This window comes from Lutra lutra, chromosome 17 (genome assembly GCF_902655055.1).
Source record: "Lutra lutra chromosome 17, mLutLut1.2, whole genome shotgun sequence".
Lineage (NCBI taxonomy): Eukaryota > Metazoa > Chordata > Mammalia > Carnivora > Mustelidae > Lutra > Lutra lutra.
In genome coordinates, this window is record NC_062294.1 from 16949742 (window position 1) to 16973962 (window position 24221).

Consider the following 24221-nt stretch of genomic DNA (forward strand, 5'->3'; position numbering starts at 1 on the left):
CGAGAGAGAAAGTGTGGACAGGTGGGGAGAGGCAGAGGGAATGGGAGAAGCAGACTCCCTGCTGAGCACGGAGCTTGACGCAGGGCTCAACCTGAGGACCCTGAGATCATGACCTGAGCCGAGACCAAAAGGCTGATGCTTAACCGACTGAGCCACCTAGGCACCCAAAATAAAGCTTAAACAACAAACATCACACTTTTAAGTAATCCATGGTAGAAACAGAGATCATAAGTAAAATTAGACAATATTTTGAAATGAGTAAAAATTGAAACACATCAAAATTTATGGAATGAAGCTAAAGTACTTCTTATGAGTTAATCTGGAGTTTTTAATGCTTACTTTAGAAAAAAAGAAAGGTCCACAATCAGTGATCTAAGCTTCCACCTTAAGAAACTAGAAAAGTAAATAAATGTTGTAGGCAACCCCTAAAATGGTACCCTGTGACTTCCATCTCCTAATATTCCTGCCTTGTGTAATCCCCCCCTCTTGAACTGGGGCTAAAGCTAGTGACTCACTTATAACAAACAGACTGTGACAAAAGTGATGGGATGTCCATTCTGAGATTAGGTTACAAAATGACTAACACTTCCATCTTGCTTGTCTTCCCTTGTTCTCCTGCTTGCTCAATCTGAGGGCTAACTACCACGCTGTACGCTGCCCTATGGAGAGGCCCATGTGGCAAAGAACTGAGGGAGGCTGCAGGTCAACAGTCAGCAAAGGACTGAGGCCTTCAGTTCAATAGCTCACCAACAACTGAATCCTATCAACCATGTGAGTGAGCCTGAAAATGGCTCTGTTCTCAGTTTATTCTTCAGATGAGACCACAGCCCAGCCAACACCTTAAGTGCAGCTTTGTGAGAGTCTCTGTGGCTGAGACACCCAGTGAAGCCATGCTTGGGTTCCTGAATTACAGAAGCTGTGAGATAAATGTTGTTTTACTCTGGTAAGGTTTAAGGCAACTTGTTTTCTACTAAAAGGTAACACTGAAAAAAATACTGAAGATAGGACAGAAAACCAAAAGACAATAGAGAAAATTAACTAAAGGCTGGTTCTTTGGGAAAAAAAAAAAAGTTAATATAATCGATACACCCCTTGCTAGACTGACCAGGTAACGAGCAACGTGTGCATGGCAAAGAGGACAGGACTAAGGACAGAGAACTAGGGGATTCTGACCTTTGGAGATCTGGTAGTGGGGGATGAGCCAGCAAGGAAGACTGGGAAAAATAGCTATGAGGTAAGAGGAGAATCAGGCAATTCTACTGTCTGGAAGGCCTAGAGAGGAAGGTATTTCAAAAAGGAAGCAGTGGTCAAATGCATCAAATGCTACTGGGTAATTATGTAATACAAAGATGAAGAAGGGGTCAACAGCTTTTTAAATATTTTGGTTGATAAGGGAATGCTGAAGATGAAAGGTACCACTGGAGTGACTTAAGAAGAAAATGGTGTGGGAGGAAGTGCAGCGAGCAAACCCAGACAACTTTTTCTAAGAGTTTTACTGTGAAAGAGACCAGAGAAATACGGCAATAGTTAGAAAGAGATACAGAGCTCAGAGAAGTGTTTTGTTTCTATGTTTAAAGATATATTAAGTGGGGCACCTGGGTGGCTCAGTGGGTTAAAGCCTCTGCCTTCGGCTCAGGTCATGGTCCCAGTGTCCTGGGATCGAGCCCCACATCGGGCTCTGTGCTCTGCAGGGAGCCTGCTTCCACCTCTCTCTCTCTCTCTGCCTCTCTGCCTACTTGTGATCTCTGTCAAATAAATAAATAAATAAATCTTAAAAAAAAAAGATATATTAAGTAATGTTTATACGAAGATGGGACTAATTCAATAGAAAGAAGAACCTGATGATGCAGGCGACCCAGTTTAGAACAGTTCTGAACAGTTACTTCACAAAAGATACACAAATAGAAAATAAGCACAGAGAAAGACATGTGCTCAACATAACCAGTCATCAGAGAAATACATATTAAAACCACAATGAAATATCAGTATAGGGCCACTAAATCGCTAAAACAAAAAAATATATAGATAGATAGACAGATACCAAGTGTTGGGAAGGATATGGAGTAACCAGAACTTTCATACATTGCTGGTCATAATGGTACAACTACTTTGGAAAACAGTTTGGCAGTTTCTTATACACACACTGTATGACCTAGCAATTCTACTCTTAGGTACTTAACCAAGAGAAAAAATATACAGACATTCACACACAGATTTGTACCAGAATATTCAGAGCAACCACACTCATAATAGCTCAAAATTGGAAATAACCTGAATGTCCATCAACAAAAATGTGCAAACAAATTGTGGTATATTCCTATAAAGTGATACCATTTCGCAATAGAGAGTAGTGAGCTACTGATAGACACAACAATACAGACGAATCTCAAACTCACTATGCTGAGCAAAAGAAACCAGACACACAGGGGTATACAATGTATAATTCCAATTACATGAAACTCTAGAAAAGACAGATCTCATCGATGGTAAGAGAATTCGTCGGTGGTTTCCTGGGGTGGGGTGTGGAATGGGAGATAATCTGGGGACAAAGGAACTTTCTGAGGTGATGAAAATGTTTTCTACGTAACTGCAGTGATGGTTACAGGGATTTCTATCACACCTCACTGAAATGCCCACTTAAAATGAGAGCATTTTATTGTATGTAAAGTATACCTTGGTAAAGTTGACTTCAAAGAAAGAAAATTACAAATTAATAGGATGTAGTAATAGTAAGTATAATAGTAATAGTATTAAAACCTGTTCTTGTGAAAGAGTGGAAAAGCCCATTTACATTTGCATACATCTATAGGAGCACAGGGAAAGGTATGACAGAATGTATACCAAATTATCACTGTTTACCTTGGGAGGTAAGAATAGTAAATGTAACAAATATTTGGGAGAGATTGATTTTCCTCTGTTTGTATTGTAAGGCTTGTAGCCATAAACATGCACTATTTTCGGTAGTGTGTGTTTAACATACAGATATGGCTGCCACCACACCACCCTTGAACACAATGCTGTTTCTCTCATAAAAAATTAGAGGCTACTTCCCTCTCCTTGAACCTGGGCTGGATTTGTGACTGACTTTGGCAGAAGAATGTGGCAGAAGTCATTCTAAAGCCAGTTCTAGGTTTAGTTCTTGATAGGCATGGTAGCTTCTGTTTTTGCTCTCTGGGAAACCATTCACCATGCTGAAAAGGAGTTTGGGCTCCATTACTAAATGTTGGCTGTCCACATGCAAGGACAGAGCAAAGCCACGTGGAAGAGCACTAAGCTGCCCCAGTCAGGATTCCAGCCGAGTGTAACCTCCTTGGGTGGGCCCAGGCTACACCACGTGCAGCAGCTGAGCCCAGACAACACCAGGTGAAGCAAGGATGAGCTGTCCCTCCCAAGCTTTACACATATTACAGAATTCTGAAGAAATGAATGCTTGTTGTTTCAAACCGTTAAATTCTGGGGTTGTTTATGACACAAAAGAAGACCAAAACATATATTATGAAAGAAAAAGCCCATAAAGTAAAATTTTTAATCAGTAAATTAAGTTAAACTGTTTCTGGAAACTACCTAATTAGAATGCTCTTGAAGTGAATGATATAATGCTACACCTTTAAACAAGTTTTGTTGAGTAAATACTTCTAAGGCTGATCTGTCATTCCTTGACCAGTTTTGTAAATTACTTAATAGCAAAATGTATTAATAATGTATTTCTTAAAACAAGACTTTTTTCCCCTTTGCAATGAAGACAAACAAAATAACACTCCCAAAAGAACCTTCTTACTCTCTTCCCTTTGAAAAAACAATTTTCAAAAGATATTTTTCTCTGACAACAGACATAGCAGGGGGTCCAAAAAGTCCTACCTCACCAAAAATTTTAGGACATAATCTGTCAGTATATTAACAGTTTAAAACAGAAACAGTTTTTGAGACAGTGATTCCACTTAGGCAAATACCAATCTTCCAGAAATAAAGACCCAGTACTTCAGCATGCACATATATATGGAATATGCATATATAAGTATTAATACCTATTTCTGTTGGCACACATCTATGAGAATTTATATTGCATTGCTGCATACCATAGGAAATACAAAACAGAAAAAACTAAGGTCCAAGCACAGAGGAATGGTTGACTAAACAGTGTAAACTGTGGTATATCTATATTCTAAAATTAATTACAGCCATTTAAAAGCTCCTCTCCTCATCTTAATTCCCAGGCCAAGCCAACTGGAAATCAGAGTAGCCTACCACACAAATCCAACTAGTCCATTTTCCTTTATCTTCTACAACTGACTAGAAGACGATTGTCCGAGCAGAATCTGGGGCTGAGTTAACTCCTCTCTGGGAACGTGACAGGTTTTCTGTTATTTTATTTATTTATTTGTCAGAGAGAGAGCGTAGCAGGTGGAGGAAGAAGGGCTTGATCCGAGGACCCCGAGATCATGACTTGAGCTGAAGGCAAACACTTAACACCCAGGGGTCCCAACAGGACAGGTTTTCTAAAGTCAGATTATGGGCTACCTCGTGGAGCTGGACAGGATCATGGGTTGCTTACCACATGGATGAACTCTAGGGCGGCAAAGTGCTGAACTAAAACTTGAAAATTAAGCAGGTGATAAGGAAAAGTTGACAGAGTACATTAAATAAGGATGTTTTACAAGCTTTAAGAGTGAGAAATACAGGGCACCTGGGTGGCTCAGTGGGTTAAGCCTTTGCCTTTGACTCAGGTCATGATCTCAGGGTCCTGGGATCCAGCCGCATTGGGCTCTCTGCTCAGTGGGGAGCCTGCTTCCCCTTCTCTCTCTGCCTCCCTCTCTGCCTGCTTGTGATCTGTCAAATAAATAAATAAAATCTTTAAAAAACAAAAGCGGGGGGCACCTGGGTGGCTCAGTGGGTTAAAGCCTCTGCCTTTGGCTCAGGTCATGATCCCAGGGTCCTGGGATTAAGCCCCGTATGCTGTCTCAGTAAATTCTTGAAGTGGTTCCAGGTAGAAAATTGTCCCTATTTTTTAAACTTTTTATTTGAAATACAATTTATACCTAAATTCCCTAATTTAAAATGTTCAATGTTTTTAGTGTATTTAAAGAGCTGTGCGGGGCACCTGGGTGGCTCTGGGTTAAAGCCTCTGCCTTCGGCTCAGGTCATGATCCCAGGGTCCTGGGATTAAGCCCCATATCATATCGGGCTCTCTGCTCAGCAGGGAGCCTGCCCCCCCCCAGCCTGCCCCTCTCTCTCTGCCTGCCTCTCTGCCTACTTGTGATCTGTCTGTCAAATAAATAAATAAAATCTTTAAAAAAAAAAAAAGAGAGAGTGAGAAATACACCTTCAAGCCCAGGACCCACCCTTTTCTTGGAATATAGAGTAATTTGAGAAAAGGTGCCTTTTAACCTATAAGTATAAGCTGCTTTGCCCGAGTATTTCTGGGTGAGATTCTACTTGCCATAGCTCAGTCCAATCAAAACAGGAGCTTTAGGGGCACCTGGGTGGCTTAGTGGGTTAAAGACTCTGCCTTCGGCTTGGGTCATGATCTCAGGGTCCTGGGATCCAGCCCTGCATCGGGCTCTCTGCTTGGCAGGGAGCCTGCTTCCCCCTCACCCCACCACTGTCTGCTTCTCTGCCTACTTGTGATCTCTCTCTGTCGAATACATAAATAAAATCTTAAAAAAAAAAAAAAAACCAACACACATTAGCTTTAGTTCTCTCTCCTGATTATTCATTCCAAATACTAATTCCTGATCTTTCCTACAGAGTTCACTGAAGGTAAACTCTTCTTCAGATGGAGCAACGTGAATATGGCTTTCTATTTTCGCTCTCGTTTTGTACAAGTTTCTGACCTAAACTGGAACTTGTCTGAGCTTGCTGATTAGAAGACTACGTTTTGCCTCTAAAAATAATTGAGTACTGTTCTTTGTGTATCATGATGACACTGCCAGATCTGAGGTGCTCTTTTGGAGCAGCGGTGGGTTCACATTGAGTCATGCATCCACCCTCCCCTCCATCAGTCATTCCTTCCCTCCTCTCCCCCTCCTCCCCTCCTTCCCCCTCCCTGTCCCATCTTCTTCCTTCCATCCACCCACCCACGGACCAACATTCTCTGACAGGTTCCTCCATTCATTCTGGGAGCAAAGGTACACATTTTGGGAGATGGCTGGTTGGGGTTAGAAGTCTGCTCTGAAGCCACAGAAAAAGTTTTCTCTGTGAGACCTTAGCAATCTCATTCACTACTGACAAGAGTACACATTTCTGGAGGGCAACTTGGCACTGAATATCAAGAGCCTTAAGTGCATGCGTATACTTGGACCTGGTAATTTCCCTTGTAGGAATGAATCCTAAGGAAAGAATTAATGATTTACCAAAAGAACTTATGTATAAGAATAATCAATAGCGTACCTCATAATCCTCATAAAGTTCCTCATAAAGTAAGGAACTGAACTGGAAACAACCTAATTAAACAATAATCTTTCTAAAAGATAATTAATAAAACAACCAATAAATCTTATATTTTCAAAAACTACTTAATGACATGGAAAAGTGCTTATTATAAGTAATGTTAAATGAAAGAAAGCAGTATACATATGGTATAATTACAATTATGAGAAAGAAAAAGAAACGAGAAGGAAACATCAAAATGTAAACAAAGAGTAATTACTTCTGAACAATGAAACTGCCAGTGATCACTTACTTTTTTTAATACTTTTTAGTATTTTCCAAACTGTCCAAAATGACCATGTATTACTGAAACAATTAGGAGGAGAAAGGTTTATAAATAGATTTTCAAGTTACCTCTCAAAAGAAAAAAAATGACATGAGGAAGAAAAAGAGGAGGAAGATGAGAAAAAAAAAAAGTTATTCAGTCTGGGCTTCAACCTTCAATCTGGCCAGATTAGTATTTCCAATTCACTCAATAAAAATATTTGTTAAACTGAACTATACTGATGCTAATCTAGGCAGATTTGGCAAGAAGCATTTCATCTGATCCTCTGAATTTTGCTGAAAATTTCTTTTTTTAAAATATGAAAACTCTAATCCCTGACTATTGTTTACTGCTGCCGAAATCTATAAGTGCTCAACTCCCAGACTATCCAATTATTCACTGCCCAACCTATTTTTTTAGTTTAATTCAGACCTATGCCATGAATTGAAAATCTCTGAAAACTATCAGACGAAAGCTATTTTTCAAAAACTGACCTGCTGTGCTGGGAGAAGGATGAGGAACTGATATAGCCCTGTAGCACACTGCTACATTCAACTGCAGGATCTTGAGAAGAGAAAGGACAAAGACCATTTCCCCTCTGCTCCCACAATCCCCTTCACCAGCAGGTCACCTTATAGATATCTGTGTATGAGATATTCTCTCCTTCTAAACTATAAGCTCCATGCAGGAAGAGACTGTGGCTTTTTCACGTCCCTATTTCTAGCCCCAGGTAAGGAACGTGCCATTCAGAAGCTAATCAAAAAATGTTTCTGAGGGGTGCCTGGGTGGCTCAGTCGGTTAAACGGCTGCCTTAGGCTCAGGTCATGATGCCATGGTTCTGGGCTGGAGCCCCTGCTTCTCCCTCTTCCTCTGCCTCTCCCCACCAATTCCGGTTGTTTTCTCTCTCTCTCTCTCATTGTCTCCCAAATAAATAAATAAATTAAATCTTTTAAAAAAAGTTTCTGAACTGAACTACATTGATACTCCTACCCTCGAGATTAAGAAAAAAAATTATATTCAAGATAAGCACACACACACACACACACACACACACACAATTTTGAGCATGAGGAAGAGCTACCAAATAACCCAGGAATTTATATGATTTAGAACTTGAAAAAAGCAGGAAATTAAGTTAGAATTCAGAGACTCTTCGGCTATTACTATGGGAAGAGGTGGAAATTGTTTTTCCGTCAAGGACCTCTGATCCAACTTTGGAATCAAATGAGAGCCATACACAAACAAAAGGCAATTTCATCTATTTTTCTTTCTCTTTTTCCTTAGAATAATGAAATAAATATTGGTAAAGTATATAAAATCTTCCTTAAACATAAGGGGTAATTTAAAAATATACCTGAGTTCATGTTATGGTCCATTAAATGTCAAAGGAAGGCAAGAAAGGGTAGGAGGCATAAATAATAACCTCAACGGTGGCCGGCCACAGACTTTAAGAAGGACAACTTCCAAATTCAGCAGACATCAGAAAAGGTATCACTAAAACTTATGCTCATAAGATTGGCATAATATAGATAAGATTAGCCATGTGCAGAAGTTCCCATATCCAAAAGGATGCATAAATACATTACAGAAAGGAATGAATAACTTTCAACTCTCTCCTATGAGATGGCAACCTAAAACGTGAGACGTAGCTGAGACAGGAGACGCTAGCATCTAGTTCAGGCCACCAGGATGGCTGTGCAGGTTGAGTACTGTACAGCTCCAGGGTACACCACTCCTACAATAATGCCTTTTGGAATTTTTAGGGCTGTAAACAACCTGAGTAATTATATGTGGCAGTCCTCGATCTAACTAACACACATGGATAATGTTATAAAGCAGAAACAGAATGGTCCATGTGAGCCCTACAACTGGGTGTATCAACAATGGGCCCTACCGACATTCTGGGCCAGATCATTCTCCACTGCAGGGGGCTGTCCTGCACACAGTAGGACGTTGAGCACCCCTGGCTTATAGTCATTAAATGCCAGTAACATCCCCAGGCCCCTGGTTGTAATAATTAAAAAGGTCTCAAGACACTGCCAATGTCTCCTAGGGGGCAAAAGTCTTCCCCTACTCCCCTATTTGAAAATTGCTAAGCTAAAGAACAAAGAAGAATGGGGAAATGTTTGTTCAGCCCCTGCTGAAGAGAAAGCAGATATTGCATCTGGCATATGTGAGAAAGCCGTGTCGTCTGCATCAGATCCGGGATATTGCTCAGGGCAGTCTCAGAAGGAAATACCCTCACATATGTATCCAATTCCCTTCACTTTAATTCTACTTTTCAAGTAATGTCCCAATTACCAATTCATTATCTTGGGCACAGTAATTCATTGTCATATTTTGAAAAGAAGTTTTAAAAAGTACATTGACATTTAATGGTCCCCAGGTTATTGTGAACACCAATGTTGGGCCATACAGGAGTAAATATATGGAGAAACATTTGGAGTGACTGGTAATTTAGCAATGTGTTAAGATTAAATTTCTGGAAGTACAATAAAAAACCAACTAGTTCCTTAAATGAAAGAAACTAAACTAAAATCTTTCCACGACATTTCCTACACTGAAAAGCCGAAATTAAAATATATAGATTAATATTTATATAATCTTCATTTGAGAAAGCCTTACACATGAAAGAGAATCCATTCAGAAAAAGATTTGCTTACATCAAAATAAAAAGTTTGTGTTTCAAAAACAAAATGAAACAGAAAATATGAACAAAACTAAAATGTAAACAACCCAAAGCAAATAGTCACAACATAAATTTCAGTGGTTCTTGATTTTTAAATAAATATAGCTTTTATAAATCAAAAAACAGGGGCACGTGGGTGGCTCAATCGTTAAGCGTCTGCCTTCAGCTCAGGTCATGATCCCAGGGTCCTGGGATCGAGCCCCACATCGGGCTCCCTGGTTGGTGGGGAGCCTGCTTCTCCCTCTCCAGCTCCTCTGTGGCTTGTGTTCCCTCTCTCGCTCTCTCTCTCTCTCACAAATAAATAAAATCTTAAAAAAAAAAAATCAAATAACAAAATCAATACCCCAGTAGAAAAATGGAGAGGGGTGCCTGGGTGGCTCAGTTGGTTAAGCATCTGCCTTTGGCTCGGGTCACGATCCTAGAGTCCTAGGATGGAGCCCCATACCGGACTCCTTGCTCAACAGGAAGCCTGCTTCTCCCTCTGCCTCTGCTTGTGCTCTCTCTCTAACTCTCTCTGTCAAATAAATAAATAAAATCTTAAAAAAAAAAAAAAGAACAGAACCAGATAATTCACACACACACACACAAACACACAATTTAGCCAATAAATACACAGAAAACATTTAACCTTATTAACTGAATTAATGGAAATCAAAACAAGACAGCATTTCTTGATATACATGTGTTTGATTAAAAAAAAACATAGCATATATATAACTGATGAGGGTACAGACAAATATTCTCAAACACTGAAATTGAGACTGGCATAATCTCAGGGGGATGGGCAAAATGGGGGAGGGAGAGTGGGGGGTATAGGCTTCCAGTTATGGAATGAGGAAATCACAAGACCAAAAGGCACAGAATAAGGAATATAGTCAATGATATTGTAATAGTGTTATACGGTGGCAGATGGTAGCTACACGTGTGGTGAGCACAGTATAATGCATAAACTTGTCAAATCACTATGTTGTATGCTTGAAACTAATGTAACATTGTATGTCAACTATACTCAATTAAAATTTTAAATAAGTAAATAAACAAATAAATAAACGGGCATGATCTCCCTGAAAGACAACTTAGCAATAAATATCTTTACTTTTTTTAAAAGATTTTTTTTTTTTAAAGATTTTATTTATTTATCTGACAGACAGAGATCACAAGCAGACAGAGAGGCAGGCAGAGAGAGAGAGGGAAGCAGGCTCCCTGCTGAGCAGAGAGCCCGATGTGGGACTCGATCCCAGGACCCTGAGATCATGACCTGAGCCGAAGGCAGTGGCTTAACCCACTGAGCCACCCAGGCGCCCCAAAAGATTTTATTTATTTATTTGACAGAGATCACAAGCAGGCAGAGAGGCAGGCAGAGAGAGAGGAGGAAGCAGGCTCCCCGCCAAGCAGAGAGCCCGATGAGGGGCTCGATCCCAGAACCCTGGGATCATGACCTGAGCTGAAGGCAGAGGCTTTACCCCACTGAGCCACCCAGGTGCCCCAGCAATAAATACCTTTAAAAGTATACACATGCTTTTGGGATACCTGGGTGGCTCAGTCAGTTGAGCATCTGCCTTCAGCTCAGGTCATGATCCCAGCGTCCTGACATCGAGCCCTGCATCCGAGCTCCCTGCTCAGCAGGGAGTCTGTTTCTCCTTCCCCCTCTGCCCTCACTCATGCTTGCTTTCTCTCTCTCTCCCTCTCTATTAAAGTCTTTAGGGGTGCCTGGGTGGCTCAGTTATTAAGTGTCTGCCTTTAGCTCAGGTTATGACCACAGGGCTCTGGGATGGAGCCCCATGTTGGGTTCCCTGCTCTATAGGGCCTGCTTCTCCCTCTTCTACTCCCCATGTTCGAGTTCCCTCTCTTGCTGCCTCTCTGTCAAATCAATCAATCAATTTTTTAAAAAATAAAATAAAATTTTAATAAATAAATAAATAAGCACATGCTTTTAACAAGTTCTTCTTTTAGAAATTCTTCCTTGGAAATGATCATGAATCTGCACAAAGTTTAGCTACAAGAATATTCACCTTTGGGGCGCCTGGGTGGCTCAGTGGGTTAAAGCCTCTGCCTTCGGCTCAGGTCATGATCCCGGAGTCCTGGGATCAAGCCCCGCATCCGGCTCTCTGCTCCGCAGGGAGCCTGCTTCCTCCCCTCTCTTTCTCTGCCTGCCTCTCTGCCTACTTGTGATCTCTCTCTCTCTGTCAAATAAATAAAATCTTAAAAAAAAAAAAAAAGAATATTCACCTTAATGTAATACATAATAGCAAAAACTTGGAACAACCTGTAAGTTGGTCAGCTGAAAAAATTATGGTACATTCAAATGATATATCATGCAATCATTAAAAATTATAGAGGATGTGGAAAACGTCCATGTTAATGACAGGAAAAAGATGCTTAATGACATGGGAGAATGTTCAGGATGCAATGGTGTTTTCAGTAAAGAGACCAGGTCTGGAGTCAGACTGTCTGGGTTCAAATTCTGGATCCACCATTAATTAGCTGTGTGACATTAGGCAAATTAGTAACCCTCTCTGTACCTGTTTCTTAATGTATAAAAAAAATAACCCCCATGAAATAATTGATTTAGGCTATAATTTTCAATGGTTACTTAAAGCCACAAGGAGGAAGGTTGATGGGGAAGTTTGTAACAGATGTACCTGACTGGAAACACCACTAATCAATCTCACCATCAGTAAAGTGAGATAAGCAGACATTATGTGCCTCCTACTGTGACACAACAGGAAATACAGTATACATCATGCCTAGGAAGTATTCTTACCCTCCAGATTTGAACTGAATTTATCCAAGTGTCTAGGTCCCTTAGCATACCATAAATATGGAGATTTAATTCCATTAAAATGAGGTTCAAGAACAATCTAAAGAAACTGATGGTGGTAAAAAGTCAGAATAGTGGGCGCCTGGGTGGCTCAGTGGGTTAAAGTCTCTGCCTTTGGCTCAAGTCATGATCCCAGGGTCCTGGGATGGAGCCCCACATCGGGCTCTCCGCTCCTTGGGGAGCCTGCTTTCTCCTCTCTCTCTCTGCCTGCCTCTCTGCCTACTTGTGATCTTTGTCTGTCAAAAATAAATAAAATCTTAAAAAAAAAAAAAAAAGTCAGATAGTGCTTACCTCTGGGGCAGGTATAGACTAGGAACGGACAAAAGGAAATTTTATGGGTTACTAGAAGTTTTCTATATTGACATGAGTGTACTGTATATACTTTGCTCTGTCTAAGTGATTGCTTGGTTTTTAAAAATGGAAAGAAGAAAAGCTCCTGCTTTTCTCCACTGTCTAGTGGTAAGAAGACAAGTAGGCACGGTTAGGGAACCAGACATGAGGCCAAGAGAAAGCAGCAGGATCCTGAGCCAGGCTCCCAACTGTGGGCCTTGTTCTTTGGGATTCCCTGCTGTTGCCAAGAAGAGCTGGAGGTGGGAAGAGAGCAAAGCTTGGCCCAATGAAACTAGGGTACTTTTTGGGGAAGTCTTACAGAGTGGCTGTTCGCAAGGATTTCCACATCACTAGTAAACTAAGTATACTGGCTGTGTTGTAAAAGCGGGCTTTAATTTGCACTTAAGGGATTTCAACACGCCACCTCACCTATGCACTTGGACACGTTGGTAATGTGAATTAGAAATTAGCAGTTAAAAGAATAAATGAAACAAGATGGGATCGAGAGGGAGACAAACCATAAGAGACTCTTAATCTCACAAAACAAACTGAGGGTTGGGGGGGGGAGGGTAGTTGGGAGAGGGTGGTGGGGTTATGGACTTTGGGGAGGGTATGCGCTATGGTGAGTGCTGTGAAGTGTGTAAACCTGGCGATTCACAGACCTGTACCCCTGAGGCTAAAAATACATTATATATTTATAAAAAATAAAAAATTTTAAAAATTTTCAAAAATTTAAAAAAATAATTAAAAAAAAAAGAAATTAGCAGTTAAAGTTAAGGCAATGTCTTATGGCTGGCTGCTTGGAAATGTAGGCTACAGAAACATTAGAACTTTGAGAATTGATGGAGTTCGCTTTGAAATGCCAGAAGACTGTTTTGGAAATCAGGCTAATTATAGGGACATGTAAAGTTACTGGGACCAAGCCTCCAATGCATTGGGCTCCCTGCTCAGCGGGGTGTCTGCTTCTCCCTCTTCCTCTGCCCCTCCCCCTGCTTGTGTGCTCACACTCTCTCAAAATCTTTAAAAAAATTAAAATATAAGAGAGCAATCTTTCTTCTTAGCAAAAAATAAAAATTTACTGAGCCTATACGGTACGCCCAATACTATTCTAAATATTACCTTATTTAATCCTTACAAAAAGCCATATGAGGGAAGTGCTATTAATATCTTCACACTCTATCCTAGGACACTGAGGCACCAAGAGGTTAAGAAATGTTCCCATGGTCACATGGCCAACAGCAGCCATTTGGGATTTGAACCCAGGTACTGTCTCAAGAGCTCATACTCTTACTTACTACTCTCAGTTTATGTAGTCTGGAGCAACTTCCTTTGAGTTGGTGGGTTCGAATCTTGACATCACTTTAGTTAGCAGCTGAATGAGTCTTGGACACACTGCTGAAGGTCTCTGTACACAATTTTCTCATCTATAAAATGGGTCTAACAACAGTCTCTCTACACAATCTGTTGGGAATATTAGATGGATTTTATAGGCAGACAACCTAGCACACAGCAGCCATTCAACAAGAGTTAGCACTATTCCTTCCCTGTCTGACATTCCTCTTCTTTTTATGCTCGCTGCTGCTCAGCAAGTGTGAAACTTCTCATTCCAGCTCCAGTGAAAGTCAGGTCCCAACATAGATCAGGAGAGGAGACCAAGCAGTGGTAGGAAGATGGGCACTACAGCTGCAAATTCCTTGATAGGCACGTGGACATTTGCTAAATCCCGAACAGGAAGTAGTTCATCTCGTCCCTGAAACTATCCTCACCAAGCGAGCAGAAGAAACCTCCAACGTACACAGAGTTGGGTTCAAAAGCCACGCTGCCCCCTCCCTTTTCCAGATGACGGAAAACTCACCTAAGGCTCTGACAATTCGCATCAGGACTTCCCCAACTTTCATTCTGGTCTCCGCTGTGTGCTTGTCTTTATCACTGTCATACTGAGCCAACAGGCCAAGCAAGATTTTCTCAGGGTATGCATCTGAGAGCAAGGCAACCCCTGGGATTAAAAATAAAAAGAAAGGATTCGTTATGATTTAAAGTTGGAAGGCATATAAACCCAGACAGCCTCTGATGGGATGAACACGGAGACACTTAAACCCATCCCTGCAATTCTACCAGGAAGGGCCGCCCTTTATTTGGAATGACAACATAGTGAGTGCGAAGAACATCGGTCTGGGAGTTCAGACTACTGGATTTTTCTGGTCTCAGTCCTATATGAGCTCTAAGATCATTTCCAACACTGATTCTGTGATTTATGGATTCTAGAGTCTAAAAGCAGAGGCTAGATGATTACATATTGTGGCAGGAATTCACACAGCAGCAGGAGAAAACTGGATTAAATACCCTCTAGGGAGCCCTCCAAGTCTGAGACTCCAAGGTTCTCTGACTACCATCATCCCTGCCAACATAGCAGCCAAAGCACGGTAGCACTTCCTGTCTCTGCGGCAGTTCTCTGTTCCAATATGAGTACTCTCCATACAACTGTCAACGAGGAGAGTAATTTCCACAAGGAAATATCTTCAGAGGATTCTGGGCATGATCAGTGGAGACCCGTGTTTATGGCTGAGTTCCCTGATGAGAAATGGGGAAGGTCCTGCTCTTGAGTCCATATTCCAAGGACAGTAATAGACCCCCGCCTTATCTGCAGGGAATACGTTCCAAGACTCCCAGTGGATGCCTGAAACTGTAGATAGCTCCAAACACTCTATATTCTTTGTGTCTTTCCATACATACCTACCTATGACCAAGTTTAATTTATAAATGAGACACAGTAAGAGATTAACAACAATAACTAATAACAAAATAGAACAACTATATGTGAATGGGATCTTTCTCACTCTCAGAATATCTTATTATACTCTACACACCCTTCTTGTGCTGACGTGAGATAATAAAATGCCTCCACGATGAGATGAACTGAGGCGGATGACAGAGGCATTGTGACAGAGTGTTAGGTTACAACCGACCTTCTCGTGGTAAGTCAGTCAGAAGGAGGCTTATCTGCTTCCAGACCACAGGTGACCTCAGGTAACTGAGACTGTGGGCTGTGGTAAGCAGAACTGCAGGTAAGTGGGGACTGTTGTACTTGCTGATCCCTTCTGCCATCAAGTTGGTACCTCCAAGTTAGGTAAGGATCTGAGCCCCGCCCCATATTGAGCAAACTTCACAGGGGTGGAGAGAGGAGGGGAGATAAGACCTAAGATAGAGGGGTGCCTGGGTGGCTCGGTGGGTTAAAGCCTCTGCCTTCAGCTCAGGTCATGATCTCAGGGTCCTAGGATCGAGCCCCGCATCAGGCTCTCTGCTCAGTGGGGAGCCTGCTTCCTCCTCTCTCTCTCTCTCTCTGCCTGCCTCTCTGCCTACTTGTGATCACTGTCAAATAAATAAATAAATAAAATCTTTAAAAAAAAAAAAGACCTAAGATAGAATCAGAAATAAAGACCTTGGTCTCAAAACTATACTCATACAAGTTCTGTTACTTGGGTGGAATACATTACACACTTCTAAAGAATAGTAAGGAAGAAGAAAAGAAAAACAAACAAGGGGAGGAAATACAGGTTTCAAAATACATGCAGGGGGAAAATGCTTCCTTTTACCACCTCTACTTCAACTACTCTGGTCCATTATTTGCGGCCTGCTGCTTTTCTTTTCTTCCCCAAGAGTCTCTGTGTTTTACCCTATACCCTCATTGCAGCTGGAACCACCTGGTTAAAACAAGTCAGGCCCCAACATTCTTCTGCAAAGCCCTCAATGGTTTCCCTTCTACCCTGAATATGAGCAACCCCCTACCGCCACTTGCCTTTGTTCACTCTCTGACCTCATCTTTTACCATATATTCTCCCTTGCTCACCATCCTCAGCAATTCTGGTCTCCTCACTGTTCTTGGAGTAGACCAAGCTGCTTTGGGCCCATGGTCTTCCCTGGCATCCCCTCTGCCTAGGCTGCTCCTCCTCCAGGCAGGCTTACAGCTTGCTCCCCGAACCCCATCATGTCTCTGTTCAAGTATCACACTTATCACATAGAACATAAAACACAGCAGTCTCCTTCCCCAACCAATCTTTAAAATCCCCTTCACCCTGCTTCACTTTTCTTCTCAGCACCTATTATTACCTGGCATGGTATCTAACAGTACGTGTTTATTTACTGACTGCTCTCCTCCTTAGAATGTAAACTTTACAAAGTTACAGATTGTTTTTTGTTGTTCTCTGCTGTAGCCTCAATGTCTAGAAGAGTGCCAACACATAGCAGGTGCTCAGTACCTACTGTTCTACTCAGTATGTACTTGTTCAATGAGTTCATAAAAAGGCTCAAAGATACAGTCCTGATAGAAATCTCAGGAATTAAGCAAGAGAAGACAGGGAAGGAGTAATAGAAATGCTAAAGAGAGGAGGGGTGAGGGGATGGGTGAGCCTGGTGGTGGGCATTAAGGAGGGCATGTATTGCATGAAGCACTGGGTGTGGTGCATAAACAATGAATCTTGGAACACTGAAAAAATAAAATTAAATTAAAAAAAAATCCTTAATCATTTTTCATCTGAATTTACCAATCTCCCATTTTATTTTTTTAAAGGTTCTATTTATTTATTTGACAGAGAGAGAGAGAGAGAGATCACAAGCAGGCAGAGAGGCAGGCGGGGGGGGGGGGGGCGGGGAGGGAAGCAGGCTTCCTGCCGAGTAGAGACCCCAATGCGGGGCTCCATCCTAGGACCCTGAGATCATGACCTGAGCCGAAGGCAGAGACTTAACCTACTGAGCCACCCAGGCGCCCCAATCTCCCATTTTAACTTGACACTCATGCAGGCAAAGTCTACGTACTATTTTCTTTTTTTTTTTTTTTTTTAAGATTTATTTATTTATTTGATGGGGCACCTGGGTGGCTCAGTGGGTTAAAGCCTCTGCCTTCAGCTCAGGTCATGATCCCAGGGTCCTGGGATCGAGCCCTGCATCGGACTCTCTGCTTGGCAGGGAACCTGCTTCCTCCTCTTTCTCTCTCTCTCTGCCTACTTGTGATCTCTGTCTGTCAAATAAATAAAATCTTTATTAAAAAAAAAGATTTATTTATTTATTTGAGAGAGAGAGTGAGAGAGAGAAAAGAGGGGCAGAGGGAGAGACAGAATCCTGAAGCAGACTCCCTGCTGAGCGCAGAGCCAGATGGACGCTGGCCTGGATCTCAGAACCCCGGGATCATGATCTGTGCTGATAACAAGAGCTGGATGTTTAACCAACTGAGCCACCCAGGTGCCTCTATTTTCTATGTTATAGGTTGTGATTCCATTGTATTATGACTCAGATAGGCACAAAGGCAGTACACCTGGTGAGGGCTGCACCTGTCTGCCTCTTTTTTACCTTCCCCACCCCTATCTTTTCATTGCTTCCAAAAAGCCTGGAAAGTCCCTGCATGTGGTCCTAAGCCACATCTTCCTTTATGTGGCCTCCAATTTTATACAAGCAGAAGCTCTGCTCTTAAGGAAGTTTCAGACTATGGCAGAACCTGAATTAGACAGTTACCCTGTTGGCACAATGTGACCGTGCACTTGTAGTTAGTTCCATAATGCAAAATGATGGGGAAGTTCTTGGAGGTCCAAGGTGGAGTTAAAGATATTTTGCCATGGGGAGAATGTCTGTGGCTAACAGAAAGATAAATAAATTGTTTACTAAGGGAGAGAAAGGAAATAGCTTCCAAATCTTCCAAAAAGCGCAAAGCAAAAGTGAATCAGTAGTTGGTAACTGGCATTCTGGCAGCCATCGTATCACTGACAACTGCAAGGCCTGGTGTATATCAGAGATCTATGGCAATCAGAACTACTTCTCATCAGAAGTTCCCAAGTCAGAAATCTGGCAGATTTGTTTGCTTTTCGGAATATAGCTGTGATTTTATAATGGAGATTGGTGGGAAAATGGGATTTGGTTTATAAAACTTTGATCTATATCTAGCTTTTCTGAAAAACATTTAATTCTAAGTCCCTCCTACTGTCATTTATGCCTATTTTCTCTCATTAATCTTTAGCAGAAAATAGTTATTTACTTCTCACAACATATCCTGCTATATACGTCAAAACCAAATGAGCTCTTGATTTCTTTTCTGTAGCAGACATACATTTTGGTTGCACACAGCATCTACTCTGTCTTCTGCTAGCAAAACCTGGTGGTCCCTTGGGAACTATCTCTTTCCTATCCTTAGTCTCTGTGGTGTGAGTGGAGCTAACTATCAGCTTTCTTCCCTTCCATGTGTAAACTCTTATCCCAGGCTGGCCAGTTAGGACATTCCATCCCATGCCCAGGCAATGAGGGGCTCAGGACTGGGCAATGAGACTCAATTCTCTGGAGCTCACATTGGAACTACTGGGAAAGAGAAGCTCTTTTTCCCCACTCCCCTGCTGAAATTATTAGCCTGGAGCTGCCTGTGACCACTATGGGGAGAAAACCCACCCAAAAATAAAGTCGACACAGAAGAGGGTCAAGCCAAGAGAGGGAAGGAAAAAAGGAATAGACCTGATGTCACGCTTTGAATCTCTGGATCCAACTCTATTTCCACCCACTAAACTCTCTGCATACATGAATCAAAAAAATATCCTTTTATGTATATGCCAGTTTGATTTTTTTTTCATCCAAAGGAATCCTAACACATTCTTCTTCAGATTAAAAAAATTTTTTGAAATTTTTACTCACTTACGTACTTTTCCTATAATGCCAAACTTTTCATTCCACTGGAGCTTTAAATTCTTCCACTCCTGCATTAAAAGGTTGCCAATAGCAAAGCCCAGTTTCCTTGCTTCCCACAGTCCCGTGTTAGCGATTGTTTATCTTCTTGATGGCCCTCTCACTGTTTGAGTTTTACCTTCTAGGACACAGTTGCTACCTAGGAGTTTATAAATCCCTAGAGGACAAGGGCAGCTCCTGTCTTACTCTTACACCAAAGCAGCAAAGAGAATCACATACAATGGTTAAGACTGTGTAACAATTAAAGAGATGAAATTTTGTGCGGCTGTTTTTGCTTCTTATTTGAAAATGAATTTTGACAATGAGGAAGCAGGGCCATAACCTTCACATGACCCTTGGTCCCTCACACTTGATAACTCCTCTGTAATTTAAAAGTGCGGTAATTTCTGGGTCAGCACAGGCTTCAAGGAAACATGACACATCAATCCCTTTGGCAAAAAGAACCAAATGACTGTGTGAGAAATCCCTGTTCCTGCTCTGATCACAGGAAAACGACTATGTATTTCAAGATGTGGCATAACAGATAAGTTACACAGAAAGTAAAGGTGAACCTAAAATGGCCAAGGTTCATGAAAACATTCTGATCTGGATTTTCAGGCACAGCATAGGATATAGGCAAATTAACTCAAGTGAAAAAAATATTAATAAAAGCACATTATGCATCAAAATAGAGACTGACAACTTTGTAAAACAACCATTTGTCTCCACAAAAGACTTTCTTCGCAAAGCTGGAAATGTATTCTAATCCCAACAGTGTTGACTTCAAGATGATTCCTCAGCAAGGTGTTCAGTGATTCTGCAGACCTTCAGCAGTAAAAGGAGCCTAGGTGTAGTCTTACCTTCACAATGGTCTTGCATTGTAGGAAAGATAACTCTTTGCTAGTTTAAGTCTTTGCTGACTGGCCCTATCCCAAGAACCTGCTAAGCCAATCTCCATTTTAAAACTTACCTGCCTTATTCTCCTGGGCACGTAACACCCTACCTCCCAAAATACCCACATCAACCTGGAAAACCACCTATTCCCTCAAACTTCTCAGGTATTTCTGCTGACAAAACTGTAAGAAACACAAAACCCCACATATTGCGTGATTCCATTTACATGAAATGCCCAGAATAGGCAAATCAGAATAGACAGAAAGTAGATTTAGTGGTTACTTAGGGCTATAGGAAGTAGGAGGAAATAGGGAGTGACTGCTAATGGATGTGGAGTTTCTTTCTAGAGCAATAAAAACCTTCCAAAATCGATTGTGGTAATGGGTACATACTCTGTGAACATACTAAAACCACTGAATTGTACACTTTAAATGAGTGAATTGGATGGTATGTGAAATATATCCCAAAAAGTTATTATTAAACAAATATAAAAGCTTTTTCATATCTATCCATTTGGGTTGCTAGAATAGAAGAAAAAAGGAGAAAATAATATAGCTCATCTTAAATATAAAGGGAAATCCGGTGCCACAAACAAAGTATCACCTTCCTTTTGCATTCAAATCTATTTTGGTTGCCCCTATAGGGTGAGGGTGGACAGAAAGCAAAGGATTTTTTTATCTGAATGGGGAAAAAGGTCAAGTACTTCACATTTCACAAAACCTAACATGTTTAAGAAAATATATTTTGCTAAAATTCTAAGTTCTATGTTAAGCCAGAAACTCTAGGAATTTGTCCTAGCAGCTATACTAGCACAAACAGAAAATTATTTACGTACAAAATCATCGCTGTAGTACTACTGGTAAAGAAAAGACTGGAAACAAATTAAATATTTATCAATAGAGGACTGATTAAGTTGTAGTCAGTCAAATAATGGGATAGAATGTATCCATAAAAAAATTAAAAAGCTTTTTAAGAACTGTTATGGAATACATTCTAAGATCTACTGTTAGGTAGAACGCAAAGTGACAAACTATGTGTACAGAATTCAACTATTTCTGTACAAAAGGGAAAAACACACTCATAAAATATTTCTGGAAGGATACACAAGAAACTCATGATATTGGTTGTTTCTGGGGAGGGAAATGGGGAAAGATATGAGAAAAGAAAGTTTTTATTCTGTATCTTTTTGTACCTTTTGAACTTTGAACCATGTGATGTATTATCTATCAAATATAAATTCTAAAAATGTAAGTTGAAAAAAGTCTGTGATAAGGGACATGGTCTTTTAAGATAGACCAGCCTCTTTTTTTTTTTTCCTAAAGTTTTTTTTTTTTTAAAGATTTTATTTATTTATTTGACAGAGAGAGATCACAAGTAGACAGAAAGGCAGGCAGAGAGAGAGAGAGAGAGAGGGAAGCAGGCTCCCTGCTGAGCAGAGAGCCCGATGCGGGCCTCGATCCCAGGACCCTGAGATCATGACCTGAGCCGAAGGCAGCGGCTTAACCCACTGAGCCACCCAGGCGCCCTAGACCAGCCTCTTTTAGAGCCAAGAATGTAAAAAGAATTTGCAATCAAGTGTTGTAGAATGACCACAAATGTTTCTATTTTCTTCCTCTTGAACTACGAAAGTAACAACTGAGGAGTAAAAAGGGTATAAACCCAAAGACAAGAATAAAGAGAACAGGACAGGTGTCAAAGGCTGAGTCTGTGTAAAGAGAATGAAGATGGAACAACATAATGACACATATTCAATATGGCTGTTAAATCATTTGGAAGAAGTGAGCAATAATTACATAGAAAACTAAACAAAAGGATAAGGAAGACTGAACTAGGCTCAGCAATGAGTAATACCCAAATAGTCAACAGTAAATACAGCCTAATGAGGTAGCCAAAAATCGATGCAGAAATGGCAGGAGGGGAAGGACACGGGTGTGCATGTGTGTGTAAATGTGTGCATGTGTTAAATCCTCATCCAACATACCGAAAATGAGTAGATAATGCCCAAAGTTTTTTAAATCAAGAGAAATATGGGATGCCTGGCTGGCTCAATCAGAGGAGCTTGTGACTCTGGATCTCAGGGTTGTAGGTGCGAGCCCCGTGTTGGTATAGAGATTACTTAAAAATAAAACCTTTAGGGGCGCCTGGGTGACTCAGTGGGTTAAAGCCTTTACCTTCGGCTCAGGTCATGATCTCAGGGTCCTGGGATCGAGCCCCTCGTGGGGCTCTCTGCTCAGCAGGGAGCCTGCTTCCCTCTCTCTCTCTCTCTCTCTCTGCCTGCCCCTCTGCCTGCTTGTGATCTCTGTCTGTCAGATAAATAAATAAAATCTTTAAAAATAAAATAAAATAAAATAAAATCTTTAAAGGAAAAAAAATATGTGTGAACATTCTGTTTATAAATGGGAAGGTAATCACTAGAAGAAACTATTTAAAAAGGGGTGGGAAAGGAATGGTTATCTTTGGGGACTGGAACTGTGAGGGGGAAGAAGGAGGGCAGGAGATAAGCTTTTTGACTCATTACAAACTATGTTCAAAGTAATTAATGAAAATAAGTTTATTTTAAAAACTAGAAAGAAGATAAAAAGCATATTAACGTACAGAGGAAGCACAGTGAAAGAACACTGATGCGTAAGAGAAGAGGTCAGGCACAGGAGACTTTTCCTTTGATTACAAAAAAACCATCACTGATCTGTACCTGTCCTCTCTTGCGCTTGATGACACAAAGATACGAAAGGCTAAAACCTGAAGAGAAGGAAAATACCCTTCCTTAGCAGGGTTCTTCAGTTGTTACACTTGAGACCTTTCATTATGATGAAAGCCAACAATAATTTCAGCTCCAAGAATCCAGGAAGTTGCACAAACTGGGGAAGTTGGTTATTAAATCAAGGAAGTGTGGGGAATTCAACTGGATGGCTGGTCTGTCTTTGTAATTACAGTAAATGGCAATGTCTAGATGCCAATTTGACGTTAAGTTTCTCTACAGCTCCAAAGCTGTGCTAAGTGTGGACAAGCCCCAACAAATGTATAAAGATTCAATATGAGTGAGTGTTATCCAGGCCTGAAGAAAAAACAGGGTTAGACTAATAAACTGTCACAGTTAACAGCTAAAGATCTGGGAGAGCCATACCTAGGGTTTATCTCTTTAAGTCAGGATCGAAATAATACATTCGAAGTGTGCCTGGGTGGCGTAGCCAGTTAATCATTCGGCTCAGGTCGTGATCTCAGGGCCGTGAGATCGAGCCACATGTCAGGCTCAGCATGGATTCTGCTTAAGACTCTCTCTCCCTCTACCCTCCATGCTCTTGCTTGCTCTAATAAATCAATAAATCTTTAATAAATTCAAATACTAAAATAATGCCAATGTGTTTTGCTTAAATTGTTCTCTATTTCCCGTTTTTGAGGGGAAATGTTAAAAGGAGTGCATCTCTATTTGCTCATAGTTAACTATACTTGCTGGAAACCAGGTGGATCACAAATTCTTATTACAATAAACAAATACCTAATAGCAAAGACGGTAGTAACATTCCGAATATTTACTGAGTGTTTTCAACATGCCAGACTGTTCTAAGCAATTCTAATGCATTCATCCATTTAATGCTCCCGAGAGTCCTTTCAAGTAGGTATTATTATTATCCCTAATTTTATGAAAGGAGAAGCTAAGGAACAGATGGGTGAAAAATATGACCCACGATATTTGGCACATGGCAGAGCAGAAGTGCGAACCTGCACTCGGCTATGCTATGGGGCCCCCAGCAACAGTGCTGGGGAGAAAGTAACTGCTGGAACAATACTAGCTTTGCAAATCCTAACCCCAAAGATAGCGGACCTTACATTTTCAAGTATATGAAACGGCCTTACTCCATAAAATATATTTTTTACTGAGCTCCAAGGTCAGAGGAAAGAGAGGCACTCTGCACTCTGTATCCCATAAGAGAAAGCCAGAATTCTCTAGACTCTAGTGAGTCTAGTGGGGCTTCATAGGGACTGCTTCATTCCTACTCAATATCTTTATTTAGCCTGTCACAAAGGGAGTGAGTGATGTTAATGAAATTCACGAACGATTCTAACTGGAGATGCTGCCGACATTAGTGGTAACTGAGGAG

General features: G+C 41.0%; 1 protein-coding gene across 1 annotated transcript in view; it reads right to left on the bottom strand.

The window, feature by feature from the left end:
- The window catches only part of TANGO6 (transport and golgi organization 6 homolog), a 186107-nt gene that overhangs the window by 64142 nt on the left and 97744 nt on the right, over nt 1-24221 (bottom strand). Inside the window, exon 15 of the mRNA XM_047712573.1 lies at nt 14387-14527. Coding sequence (XP_047568529.1) covers nt 14387-14527 — 141 coding nt within the window. The remainder of the gene's footprint in view (nt 1-14386; nt 14528-24221) is intronic.